At 36.7% G+C, this 14,415-nt stretch overlaps 1 protein-coding gene across 5 annotated transcripts in view; it reads left to right on the forward strand.

The window, feature by feature from the left end:
• Positions 1–12,543, forward strand: part of wwp2 (WW domain containing E3 ubiquitin protein ligase 2) — a 46,893-nt gene extending 34,350 nt beyond the window's left edge. For 3 of the 5 annotated variants that reach the window (XM_084396756.1, XM_084396758.1, XM_084396760.1), the window contains 11 exons: positions 1,525–1,603; positions 1,712–1,783; positions 2,848–2,940; positions 4,051–4,206; positions 7,299–7,432; positions 7,542–7,682; positions 8,988–9,108; positions 9,254–9,358; positions 9,448–9,544; positions 11,433–11,505; positions 11,609–12,543. In XM_084396756.1, the coding sequence (XP_084252882.1) occupies positions 1,525–1,603; positions 1,712–1,783; positions 2,848–2,940; positions 4,051–4,206; positions 7,299–7,432; positions 7,542–7,682; positions 8,988–9,108; positions 9,254–9,358; positions 9,448–9,544; positions 11,433–11,505; positions 11,609–11,708 (1,171 nt within the window). In that variant the 3' untranslated portion in view covers positions 11,709–12,543. Of the gene's footprint in view, positions 1–1,524; positions 1,604–1,711; positions 1,784–2,847; positions 2,941–4,046; positions 4,207–7,298; positions 7,433–7,541; positions 7,683–8,987; positions 9,109–9,253; positions 9,359–9,447; positions 9,545–11,432; positions 11,506–11,608 lie in introns of all 5 variants that reach the window. The other 2 variants (XM_084396757.1, XM_084396759.1) reach the window with 1 other exon arrangement.
• Positions 12,544–14,415: the final 1,872 nt, after the last annotated feature.

Here is a 14,415-nt window from a genome sequence, read left to right on the forward strand (position 1 = left end):
TGAACTAAGATGAACAAACAATGAACAATCATATTTTTATTAACCAACATCGACAAAGGTTAATTAGATGTTGAAAAAAATATAGTTAGTTCATGTTAACTAATGTTAGCAAATGAGACCTTATTGTAAAGTGTTACTATTTTTGAAAGATGTCGCTTCTGCTCACTAAGTAATATTGTGAAATTTCAATATAAAATAACTGTTATCTAAAATTTTCTTCAGTGTCACATGATTTCTCAATATGCTGATTTGGTGCTCAATTATTAATAATGGTTCTTAATGTTTTATTAATGTTAATAGTTTTTGCTGCTGCTTAATATTTTTTTGGAAACCATAGTAAAAAGATTTCTAGGATTCTTTGATAAATAGAAATCTTTTGTTACATTATAAATGTCTTTACTGTCACCTTTGATCAATTTAATATCTCCTCGGCTAATGTTGTAATTGTAATTGCCCCAAAACTTTGAATGCATATCACGGTTTCCACAGAGTATTAATCAGCAAAAACCATGTTTCCAATGTTTTCAACAGTGATAATAATAAAAAAAGAAATTCTTGTGCATTAAATTAACATATTAGAATGATTTCTGAATAATAATATGGCACTGAAGACTGGAGAAATGATGCTGAGTATTCAGCTTTGCATCAAAGGCATAAATAACATGTTAAAATAGAAAACAAATTGTAATATTATTTCAAAATTTTACTGTTTTTACTGTATTTTTGATCGAATAAATGCAGCCTTGGTGAGCAGAAGGGACTTCTTACAAGATTATTTTGTTATTATACATTTTTTTCCCTCAAACTTTTGCTAGGGTAGTGTATAATTTGTAAATATACATCAGGTCAGGTCACCTTTATTTCTATAGCGCTTTATACAATACATTATACATACATAAAGCAGCTTTACAGTGATAAACAGGAAATGATGCATTTCGGCTGTTGTTCAGCTGAAGTCAGTTCAGTGTTGGTTCAGTTCCGTTGTAAATAGTTGTTCTCATACAACAGCGTCAGTACAGTCAGATCAATAATATTGTTGAATATTATATATATATATACTTACACAGAATGTTAGTGTTCTTTTTTTCTTTCTTTGTTTCTCTCAGTATCTCCTTTGTTCCTTTCATGCATCTTTTTGTTGTCTTAAATATGTTTCATTCCTCTCTAAATTGAAGTGAAATGCCTTTTGCTTGTGTTATCTTGTGTTATCACGGCTGTGCAGCACCAGACTCCCTAAATCTACCCCGTGTAAACGACAGATTTTTATCGGATCTGAATCCCACATTCTGTCTTGAATGATGCGTCACTTTCACCTGTTTATGGAAGTGGTGTCATGGCTGACTTTATTCTGCCATTTGTAAACTCTTAGTTTATCCTGTTTTCCTTTTTATTGCTCATGTGGGTTTAAGAGCTAATGTTGATCTGAAGTCTGTGCCAGTGTCTGAAGCGCCACACACTCATGGAACAGATGACATCAGAATGTTCTCATAGTGCTTTGGCTTTATTTTCTGTGTTCCTGTTTAGTTCGAGACAGGGTGGGTCTCCGGGAGCGTACGACCGCAGCTTCAGGTGGAAATATCACCAGTTCCGCTTCTTGTGTCATGTGAGTTCTTCAAATCACCACAGGCCTTATGCTAGTGCAACACTTTTGTCATTTAGCATCTGCAAATTAATGTATGGGCTCCTCTTTTTTTCTGGCCTCTTTACGCAGTCCAACGCGCTTCCCAGTCATGTGAAAATCTCCGTATCCCGACAGACTCTGTTTGAGGACTCGTTTCAACAGGTGAGTGGATAAGGATGCGGTGCAGCTCAACTTTGGATTCTTTTATAATCACCAAAACTATCTACACTGTTTTGTCATAATTTGTGTTGCAGATTTATTGCAGTATAAACCTTGGATGACACATTTTTACTGTCATAAGTAAGCCTAAGTAGATAGTAGAACCATTGCCAGCTCTTGTGGTTACCACGATGATGATGAAGACATGCCTGCAAAATGGCTTTAGTGACGCATGTTGAGTAGCGTCTGTATAGAGGTTGTCCCAATAATTTTTTTACAGCAATAAAGGCACAGAACATTTTTGTCCACCAATTCATTATCATAGATCATTATGATTTTGGCTTGTATAACCTCAAAGAACTTTCTTGTCTGAATACAACGACAAAACATTATCTGTTATATTCATTCCATTAAAGCCTCTTACCAATTTTATTTTAATGAAAATTGTTGTCCACAAAACAAGTAATAAGTCGCACGGGTATATTTGTGGCAATAGCCAACAAGACATTGTATGGGTCAAAATTATAGATTTTTCTTTTATGGCAAAAATCATTAGGATATTAAGTAAAGATCGTGTTCCATGAAGATATTTTTTCATTTCTTACCGTAAATATATCCAAAAATATTTAACATAAAGTTAAAAGAACATACACTTTAAAGGCGATTTTCTCAATGTTTATATTTTTTTGCACTCTCAGATTCCAGATTTTCAAATAGTTTTATCTCAGCCAAATATTGTCCTATCCTAACAAACCATACATCAATGGAAAGCTTATTTATTCGGTGTGCTTTATTTATCTTGTGACTGGTTTTGTGATCCAGGGTCACAATTGTCAAACAGTATTTTTTTTCTTTCATTTATGGCCAATATGAGATCAAACCAAATTGGTCTCCTAATTACGGACATCTTCATTTAGGCTAAACGGCTCATATCATTTTAGTTTGATCTCCTGAGATGGACAAGCATCATTCCCTCGAACGACACTTTCTTGTCAATTTTTAAGACTTTTTCAAGCCCTATTGTGTGTATTGAGGCTCTAATGAGATGTCCCCCCGTCTCGTCTCAGATCATGAACATGAAGCCGTATGACCTCCGTCGGAGACTCTACATCATCATGAGAGGAGAGGAGGGACTGGATTACGGAGGAATAGCCAGGCAAGTTCTCTGTGACGTCTCGCTGTTGGTCATCTTCATGTTCCTGCTCGTGCTGAATGTTTCTTGTTTCGGGTGTAACTGCTCGTTTGGTGTCTGGACCTCATAGTTGTCTTCCTGTGTCTGTGTCTGTCTCCTGTGTCCTGTCAGTGGTTTTACCCTATGGTAGGTTACGTCATGCTGTTCTACCACAGGGTAGAACCACGGACGGGATGTCTGGAGGTGTCTGCGTCGTCCTGTGGTGTGACCAAAACCCCTGTCACCCCCAATCATGGTCCCCTCTTTGCCCCTTTACCTTCTTTCCAAACACCCTCTGGGATCAAAGGTCAGGCCTTGGGTTCTGGTGAATTGGTTATGATTTGATGTGTGTGTTTGTGCTGCTGAATCTGTCTTCATCTTCATCACTGTATGTGACACTGTGCACACTGTCCATCTCAAGAAAATGTATTGCATTTGTTTTAATCTTTTTTTTTTTTTTTTTTTTTTTTACAATGTTTTGTTTTATTTTTATATTCCACAAAAAGGTTTCCTTTTATTATTTGTGCATTTTTCTGTAAATCTGTTTTCTTTTATTTGATTTGCTTCAAGTGGCTCAGAATGATTTCAGGTTTATAGGCAAAAACAACTTGTGCCTACATATCACTTTCTTCTCAAAACTACATTTTGTAAAAACAAAACTTTTTTTTATTTTTATAAATGAGTTGGTGTATTTTCAAGGAAAAGCTACCAGAAGTTTCCAGCATAAATAGACATTCTATGCTTTTTAAACAGTTCTGTATTGTCTATTCTTTCCCATTACTCTCATATGAAGTTGTTGTATAATAAAACACTTTGTCGAGATTTAAACAATTAAATGTTCCCTTTACTGAAGACATCTGTTTAAATCATTCCTAATTTAATCTATAAAATCTAAATTGTAATTGAATTTTTAATAAAAAAATAAAAAAACATTTCGATTTGTTAGTATCCAATATTCTTGCATAATTTTCCAACACAGTTTGTCTCAGTGATGTGGGAATATTTAAGTAGAGTATGTCTCATTATAATACCAGCTAAAGGCGACGTTCAGAGTGTTGTGTGACTGACTCTCTTCTTCTCTGTCTCTGTCTGTAGGGAGTGGTTTTTCTTGCTGTCTCATGAGGTGTTGAACCCCATGTACTGTCTGTTTGAGTATGCCGGTAAAAACAACTACTGTCTGCAGATAAACCCTGCTTCTTCCATCAATCCCGACCACCTCACTTACTTCCGCTTCATCGGACGCTTCATTGCCATGGTGAGAAGGAACGCCTTAAGGCTCTAGTAGTTTCACATTAAACTGATGTTTTGTATTTCTGTACATCTGTGTGTGTGTGTGTGTGTGTGTGTGTGTGTGTGTGTGTGTGTGTGTGGATGAGTGTGAACCTCATGGCATGAAAATAAATCTTTGTGTTCTGATATATTGACTGATGTTATATTAAGATCCAGAGAGTTTGTCTCACACCCTTCATGAGCCCATGCACGTCTGGGTTTGACATTCTCAAACATATATTATAGTGATTCTCTGTGCTGTGTGTTGAATTCTTTCTCAGCCCTTGTGTTTCTCCTATTTTGAGCTTGTTCTGAACAGACTGTGTGACTCTTGGCGTCTGTGTTGTTTTTGGAGATCATTCCCAGAGTCAAGTCAAGTCACATTTATTTGTATAGCACTTTTTACAATACAGATTGTTTCAAAGCAGCTTTACAGAGATAACAGGAAAATAATGTTTGTTTCCAGAAGAAAAAAAAAGAAAACAAGAAAAGAGCTCTGTGCTGTTACATTAAACAGTTTGCTGTCTATATACAGTATGTATACACATTGTATATATATATATATATATATATATATATATATATATATATAGAGAGAGAGAGAGAGAGAGAGAGAGAGAGAGAGAGAGAGAGAGAGAGAGAGAGAGAGAGAGAGAGAGAGAGAGAGAGAGAGAGAGAGAGAGAGAGAGAGAGAGAGAGAGAGAGAGAGAGAGAGAGAGAGAGAGAGAGAGAGAGAGAGAGAGAGAGAGAGAGAGTTTAAGCAAAGGCGAACCTACAATGTTGGATGATGTAACTCAGGAAAGCACATTAAAATCTTTACAATATTCATGATTGCTTAATGTATTATCACATATTATAAAAAGTGTATAAACGGGTTTATCTGTAGTTTATAATGGTGCACCGATCATGTAATTTGAGGCTCATGTTGATTACTTTGCCAATTTTGATTCCAAATGATTTTAATTCATATACACGTTTAACTATCAAGTCTTAGGGTTACGGAGTGTTTGTGAATCCAGAGGAGAGTTTTGGGGAAATTTGTGCATAATGACTCTGAATTTACTTAAATTATTAGCGAAAGTTTCACGAATGAGGCCCACTGATATTTTAACATTAAGATCAGATGATACAATCACAAATATTAATTTTTCAGAGAGTCACAGTTGTACTGTGCATGCACTACATTGTGCTGTAGCAAATACATCACACACAGTTAAAGGGTTGGTTCACCCCAAAAAGGAAAATTATCCCATAATTTACTCACCCTCAAGCCATCCTAGGTGTATATGAGTTTCTTATTTCAGCCTGAATAAGTTATATCTGAGTTATATTAAAAAATATCCTGGCTCTTTCAAGCTTTTTAATGGCAGTCAATAGTAACTTAGATTTTGAAGCCCAAAAAAAGTGCATCCATCCATCATAAAAGTAATCCATACGACTCCAGAGTGGTTAATAAAGGCCTTCTGAAGCAAAGCCATGCATTTTTTTTGTAAGAAAAATATACATAATTACAACTAATTATGAACTGTAATCACTAGCTTCCGGTAACTTCCGTCCGCGCGTTCACGAGAGAGTCGAGTTCTGGCGGAAAAGTGACCTCTGACCCGATGTAGGAGTAGCATAAGCTTAGGTGAGAGTTCAAACAAATAGGGCTAGGCAACAAACCCAAACTCCTCCTCCCACATTTCTCTTTAAAAATTCCCGTTTTAGACTTCTAGTTCCTGACCGGTGTTTTGTTTTGCTCTATCCTCTGCGCTTCCACATTCTTCAATAGGTCATGCGTCGGGTCAGAGGTCACTCTTATAGTTTATAAATGTATAAATATGGATATTTCTCTTACGAAAACACATGGCTTGGCTTCAGAAGGCCTTTGTATAACTCCGATTGTGTTTGGCTGAAAGAAGAAACTCATATACACCTAGGATGGCCTGAGGATGGGTAAATTATGGGATAATGTTCATTTTTGGGGTGAACCAACCCTTTAATTTCCTGACAATTTTAGCATCACACAATCCAGATAAATTCACAAGCAATGTGAATGTGACGAACTGCAATATGTCCAGTACTAGCTTCAAAATCGCTGTTCACAAATTATTATTATTTATGATTCGTTAACTTTTTTTTTTCTAGTGTTGAAAGTAACACAAATTACTACTAATAATGTAAGGCAATGTTAAGGTTCCTTATGGTTCCGTTGTTGAAGGTTAAACTGTTATTGCAGCTACAGTATTTCTGGTGACCTTTTAAACTGGTTTGTGTAAGTGTGTATGTCTGCTTAAACTGACTGACTGCTGCACTAACAGTACATGAAGCTTTATCAGATGCACATTTGCATAATTGTTTGATATTGAATTGGATTTACCATTTGCAGCTTTCTTTTCCTCTCTTTTTCTCTTTACAATGATGCAGCAGAATTGCCCTAATGACTCTTAAAAACCGATAAGATGCATCTCAAACACATTAAATAGGACATGAATGTTTATAATGGCCCTCCAGCCATGATGTCATAGTGTATGGCTTTCATTATGTGTGAAATTTTGCATGCTGCAATAAACAAAAACCTGGTTGGACAGAATTTGACCAATCAGCTGTTAATGATCTGTGACTGCATTCCTAGTTGATGATGCATGATTTGTTTCTAAATTAATTTTTAAAAGTTGAAAAATGATGAGGCTCTTGAGAAATTATAATGATCTCATAAATGCTGCATGCATAATAATTAAAATATTTAGCAAAATCCTTTTAAAAATAGATTTAGATAGCATGACATTTTGACACAATTGACAATTATTACTTTCTTATGGAATGTTGCAGAACTTGCAGTATTATAAATATCTATGCACATTATTATTATTATGTAAAATGTGTATTATAATCATAAACAAAAGCATTAACGAAGCCACTGGAGCAAAGGCTGGGCAATAAGGTTGTCCAATAGATGAGTTTCAATCCCTCGCCTCCAGAAACCTGTCATACATAATGACTGGTGGAAAAAGGAGTTGCAATTTCCGTTTCATGCTGACTTAAACTATTTTTTGTTGTTTTTATGACTTTCGATCTGTGATTGGCTCTCTGCAGGCACTGTATCATGGGAAGTTCATTGACACTGGCTTCACTCTACCCTTCTACAAGCGCATGCTTAACAAGAAACCCACCCTGAAAGACCTGGAGTCCATCGACCCAGAGTTTTACAACTCCATCATGTGGGTCAAGTGAGTATCAAGCCTGCAGCTGCATTCATTCATTCAGTACAGATGACAATCAAAACAGTTCTCTGACAAACTGTGCTTCACTGATCTCCATGCTGGTGTACATTCACAGAGAGAATGATTTGGAAGAGTGTGGCGTGGAGCTGTACTTCGCTCAAGACATGGAGATTCTGGGAAAGGTTTCGACACACCAGCTGAAGAACGACGGAGAAAATGAGCTCGTCACTCACGACAACAAGGAGGAATATATTGGGTACAGCTGCCCTATTCATTTATTCTCACTATAAAGGCCAATTCACAGTGCACCGACATAAGGCTTCCCCCTGATAGCCGATAGAAGAGGCTTAGTCGACCCAAATTTCATTAGTTATCCACAGGAAGTGGAGAAGTCATGCAGCCTTTGAGGGACAGATCGTTAACGGTGGGTAATTACCGTATGTCAGGCAGGAAATCCAAATGTTCACCTATAATTCATCTTCCTCAAAAATGGCTAATCATTTGAAATAGCAAGTAGTAGAAACTTTACTTGGCCACTCGCGCTAACGTTAGCCTAGCCATATCTAACATCCGAATGAACATCAAAATGAACCGAAACTCAGCGTATAAAGGCTAGCCTCACAGACATGAGAAATATATCTATAGAAAGCTTGAAATGTCTACTTTTACATTTACATTTAGTCATTTAGCAGACGTTTTTGTCCAAAGCGACTTCCAAATTAGGACTAAATTAAGCGAGTCATCGTGAAGAGGCAAAAAACAATGCAAGAAGTGCTCAAAATACGAAGTTCAGGCATTGTTCAGAGTAGCATAAGCGAGGATTTAAAGGAAAAGGAAAGATTTTATTTTTTATGCGGTTTTTTGTGAGGTTTACTTTTAAACGAACCAATTCAACTGGAAAACAAAAACTCTAAAATGTTGTAATCCGAATGAAAGCCCCCCCCCCCCCCCCAGTATATGTTTAATTAATTAAATTAATATAAACGTGCAATTAGGCGACTAATTGCTTAAATTAACGACTACTAGTGGACTAGAAATATCTTTAGTCGAGGCAGGCGTACACCGACAGATGGCAAAAGACACTTTGTCTGGTTGTGTCGAGTTAGTGTGTCACCCCTGTTGGTGTCTGTTGGCGTCGGTCGGAGCTTGTTTTCTCCGGTTGAACATGCTGAATTGGCATTTGTAGGGTCGTGGAATGTGACGTACTGTAATCTGGTGATTGTGAATTGGTCTTAAGAGTATTAATGGCCAGTTAACAGACACCTTTCATCCATTGGTGTTTCGTACACTAATAACAGGTACTGTCCTTAGAGATAAAGTGCTTTTTTTATGTTAGAGTCCTATCCCAGTTTATTATTCAGCTCCAGTTTAAGAGTCTGTCGACTGTTAGAGAAACCTGTTCTTTGCAACTCTCACTGGTGATGCTAGTTGTGCAGAAATCCCACACTTCACTTTTAACCATGAAGCTACAATCACCATCATCTATACACCTTTTTTCTCTTTTAAAAGGACTGTTCCTTTAACACAGTGATTTTAAACTCATCGCACATTTTTCTTGCAGTCTGCTGACTGACTGGCGGTTCACACGGGGGGTGGAGGAACAAACTAAAGCCTTCCTGGATGGCTTCAATGAGGTTGTGCCTCTGGAGTGGCTGCGTTATTTTGATGAGAAAGAGTTGGAGGTGGGTGGTGGTGTTGTGTTTTTAGCAAGGACTTGACATTTATAGATGCTTAACGGTCCAATAAAAAACCCTCATCTATATGAAGACACATCACTGAGAAAACCGTTGTAAATAACTGTGTAATTGTGATTGTTTCTTGCTCTAGCTGATGTTATGCGGGATGCAGGAAATCGATCTGAATGACTGGCAGAAGAACACTATCTATCGGCATTACACCAAAAACAGCAAGCAAATTCACTGGTTCTGGCAGGTGATTTACACGCTCAGTCTTGTGTGTTTTATGCAGTCACAGCCACAGCGTTTCTCTTTTTACTATACATGTCATTGTGTGTCACTCAGGTCGTGAAGGAAATGGACAATGAGAAGAGAATTCGGCTTCTGCAGTTCGTCACAGGAACTTGTCGACTGCCGGTTGGAGGTTTTGCAGAACTGATAGGTACAGCTATAATATCTTAATGCACCTTTACACACAACAGTGCATTTTGATAACACTATTTACCACGTTAATATTAATAATAATAATAACATTAATTAGTTAACTAATTAGTTAAATTTTCCTTTTTGCTTAACACATTAATTGAATCATTTTGCCCTATAGACAGTTTTCATACAATATGAAATTCCTGCATGCTATCAAAATCTCAAACATGGAGCATTTTATGGTTGTTTCTTTGGCCTTATCATGTTTACCTAGTGGTTTAGAGCAGTGGTTCCCAATTCCAGTCCTAGTGACCCACTGCTCTGCACATTTTGTATGTCTCCCTTATTTAACACACCTGAACCAGATCACCAGCTCATTAGGAGAGACTCCATGAACTGAACTGAGTGTGTCAGATAAGAGAGACCTACAAAATGTGCAGAGCAGTGGGTCACGAGGACTGGAATTGGGAACCACTGGTTTAGAGGAGGAGGATTGACAACTTTTTGGTTGATAAGCTTAAAGGTTCCCTTTAAGGTTCACTTCAGAATTAAAATTTCCTGATAATTTACTCACCCCCACATCATCCAAGATGTTCATGACTTTCTTTCTTCAGTCAAAAAGAAATTAAGGTTTTTGAATAAAACATTCTCCATAGTGGACTTTAATAGGGCACAACAGGTGTAAAGCTCTTTGAAGCTTCAATTTGGACCTTCTAACCATTGGACCCCATTGAAGTCCACTATATGCAGAAAAATCCTGGAATGTTGTCCTCAAAAGCCTTCATTTCTTTTTGACTGAAGAAAGTAAGTCATGAACATCTTGGATGACGTGGGGGAGAGTAAATTATCAGGAAATTTTAATTCTGAAGTGAACTAATCCTTTAACAATGTTGATGAAACAAAAGGAAAAGCTTGAAATGGTGGCACTGTCCATGAATATGGTACAAAATAGGGCCTTAAACAGAGTCAGTGAAAAGAGGTGCGTAACCTTTGGAAAATTTTAACGAAGCATCATGAGCTAATGCTGCCTTCACGTGCTATCGGAAATTTCCTACAAGTTGTGATTACGAGCTTTGTCACATTCAAGCGCTTTGTTGTTGTAAAGAACATGAATCATGAAGGACACCAGGTTTTTTCTTGCATATTTATTGGGAAAATCTTATTAAAGCCAAAATTATATTTAGCGTCCTATTCCCATTAGACATCCATATAAACATTCACTGTGCTTTAGATAGCTTGCTGACAGTCCTGGAATTTCGGCCAAATACAGGCCATTTTCACTGTGTATAAAATCACATTTTGGAGGATTTTTAGAGGAACAGTCTGTAAATACGAAGTGCTTTATGATACATTCACTTATTAAATAATATTAAATAAGACTATACGTTTTTTTAGAGTGACAGATCTAAAATATTTCAGTTAAATATTGATCTTGTGTAGAGAAAAATATGCTTGTAAACCATAAGGATGTCCAATATGAGTCGATCAGTCTTTGGAGCGTCCTCAGTTTCACAGGTGGGCCACCGGTACGGTACGTCCACCTATTACCCCCAGAGTCATGTTATATTATAATTAAATATACATTACTTGAACAACACTCCCTCCGCCATGTTTAACGTTTAGCCCCGTCCAGCTCAAAATTATCCCAGAGCCTCCCAGTGGGAAATACGACTTGAGAAGGACGTTCATGTCCAATTTTTAACTAGGAAATTCGTATTTACGATAATTCCGAAAGCACGTTACGGCAGCATAAATACAGTTATTCAATTAAAGAAAAACCATTTGTTTGATCAAGTCTTCCCACCATTCAGCTTTGACCTGAAGTCTGTCCACATTGTACATATTCAATGTTTAGAAGTGTAAATATTTCTAATAGTTTATCATTTTGTCGCCTCATTGTCTAGGAAGTAACGGGCCACAAAAGTTTTGCATAGACAAAGTGGGGAAGGAAACGTGGCTGCCTAGAAGTCACACTTGGTGAGACGCAAATGTTCAACCTAAATCTGAAAAATAATAGAAAATAACTGTTTTTATAGAACTGTTTTGTGACTCATCTGTCCCTCCTGCCTTACATTTTCAGCTTTAATCGTCTGGATCTGCCACCCTATAAGAACATGGAACAGCTCCGAGAAAAACTTCTGTTTGCCATCGAGGAAACTGAGGGATTCGGACAGGAGTGACGAGCATGGAAAGGACAGGACCAAGAAAATTATTAATCAGTTTCTTGTGACTAGGCCATTAATACCACTAATGTGGACTGAACGGACAGACTGTTGAAGAGACTGGCTGCAGATTTACAGTTCAATTACTAGTTTATCTAAAAATGAGAACTCACCCTCACATCATTCTATACTGATATACTGTTATTTTTCCGTGCAACAGAAACGAAGAATTTTAAGGAATGGTCACTATGATCTGTTGTTGTGTGGAAAAGAGGAGTGTGGGATTCTTCAAACTCAGCAATGCTGGTGATGACACAAGGATGAGTAAAACAAAATGAGTTTCATTTTTGGATTCAACTATCACTTTAAGCAGCAGAGCAGAAGCACTGATGGACCAGCGTTTGACTGAATGTAATATTTCATTTGGCCTCTTCTGGGAATGATAACTTCACCTTACATTTCTATGCAGAGAAAGCAGTGCAAATTATGACATAGGTCACTGCATTATTTCATTATCAAGATTTTTAAAATGAATTCCCTGAATTGCCTAAATCCAAATGTGATCAATCCTGATTTTCCATATGTGAGGTGAAATTCTCAACCCCCTCATCATAATGCAGCATTCAGTACAGAAATATTACTACTAATAACAAAATAAACCGCAGCAAATGTCATGAACCGCGTAGCTGGAGCTCATGTATCATATCAGTGTATACGGGCTAGAGGACCATTGAGGTAATTGAGAAAATAATTGTTTTAAAGAGATTGATCAGATATGATTTCATTATTTTGTGACATGCCATGCTACACTGTACATAGTTGAAATAAAATCCAGTTATGGACTGTGAAAACATTTTGGATTGTGACAGAAAAATCCTTTTTTACTCCAAACTCTTCCAGATGTACATCTTAAGGTTTGTTTTTCAGCAGGACCATAAGTAGTTAAATGAGTCTCATTTTGGAACAAAACGTGTATTAATTTTGACTATTATTGATGTTTTAGGAGGTCCTTGTTTTTATAGGAATTATAGGGTTATTTCCCTAAGTGAAATTGTCTGTCCTTGAATGATTTAAATGAATTAAATAATAACAATATTTTAAAAAGCATGTATCCAATTTGGCATTTGTACACTTTTTTTTTATAACAAAGAATGGCTGTCCCCGATACTGCCATCCATCTCAAGCGTTTTAAAGGTGCAGTAAGTGATTTCTGAGAAACAAACAAACACACCAAATGCAAGAATAAAGCGAAGCAAAATAATGCTTCAGTGACACTCAAAACTGTCCTGTGACTATAGCTAACATTAACAACAGCATCTTGCTTCTGTGAAACATAGCAAAAACAATATTACTCGCATACGGAGAGGAAACAACAGAACCTCAGTGCTCCTATGTAGAGGTTATGCACGTGACGAAAGTGGGAAGTTGTTAGGAACACTTATATCGAGTCCCACCTTAAGTTTAAACTGATAATTGTTTGTTTTACTCATGTTTTCGAAGTTTTCCCTATTAACTCCAGTCACGCAGCAGCTCTTCTGCCACTCAGTCCGGATGAGCGTGTTCCGGCGGGAAAGTGACATCAGTGCTGACTCTCTATTCAGGCCTTCCCGCTTATGTCTCTCCAGCGTTCAAAAGCTTTATTAATATTAATGTGGCTCCTAAAGCACTTGCCTGATCATAACCCTTATTTTCCCAGTGACATTCATCTGACCTTTTCTCTGTAGTATTGGTTTTCTTCCCTCTCTTTCTTCACTCTCTCTCCTCCCCCATCATCAGTGGACACGCCCCCTACTGCTGATTGGCCGATCCACTGTTAAAAGCTTTTCTCATCACTTACTGCACCTTTAAACAACTATTATCCAAGTTTATATTTAATTATGAGAAATGAGAAAATGGGAGCACTGTTCTCCCTGTGCAGCAGAGTGAGTGTTTGAAGATCTGACATTTATGTTGTGATTAACATAATTGTTAGCGGACATCTTGGAGGTTCCACATCCTTGGACACATGATTTCTGGCTGTTTTGCAGATGCCTTAATTATCTCTTATTTAACTACATAAGCTACATTTAAACTTTTTTTCTTCTTCAGGTTTTTAGTTTATTTTAAGAACACTTTCTACAAGTCAGAATTTCATAATTACAGTAGCCTAATTCCAATATGGATTTAATATATTTTACGATTTCTACCTGATGATCTCAGAGCCGCTTTTTGATTGTCATTACCAAAACAGTCAGTAGTAGATCATTTTCATTCAGAAGCGGACAATTTACCGTTTTTTATTTATTTTAGAATTTCAAAATTCATAGGTTAGGTTGATTGCCAGTTACCTAAGTTGTGTACAAGGCCTATTTTTTTTTTAAGTTGTGTACAAGGCCTACGTTTTTCCACAAAAGTGAGATAATTATTGTCACATTATTACTTGCACACAATATCAAGAATACATTTTTTAAATATACCAAAGTTAATTTGAAGACTAATGAAGGCCTTTATCTTTATATCATTATATGTTATTATTAATGTTTAATTTTAAGTAGTCAGAAGTGCCCTTTATTAAAGAACGACTTCTTTTTTTGCTGTGTTTATGACAATTATATTAAAATATCAAGAGGGCAAGAATATTTCTCTTTTGGCAGCTAATCTGTAATCTTTTTCATTTTCAGGTTAAATTTGTCACTGGTGACTTGGAGGAACAGTCTACAATTACTGAAAGTGCTTAAATGATACA

This window comes from Rutilus rutilus, assembly GCF_951802725.1.
Source record: "Rutilus rutilus genome assembly, chromosome: 23".
NCBI classification, from domain to species: Eukaryota; Metazoa; Chordata; class Actinopteri; order Cypriniformes; family Leuciscidae; genus Rutilus; species Rutilus rutilus.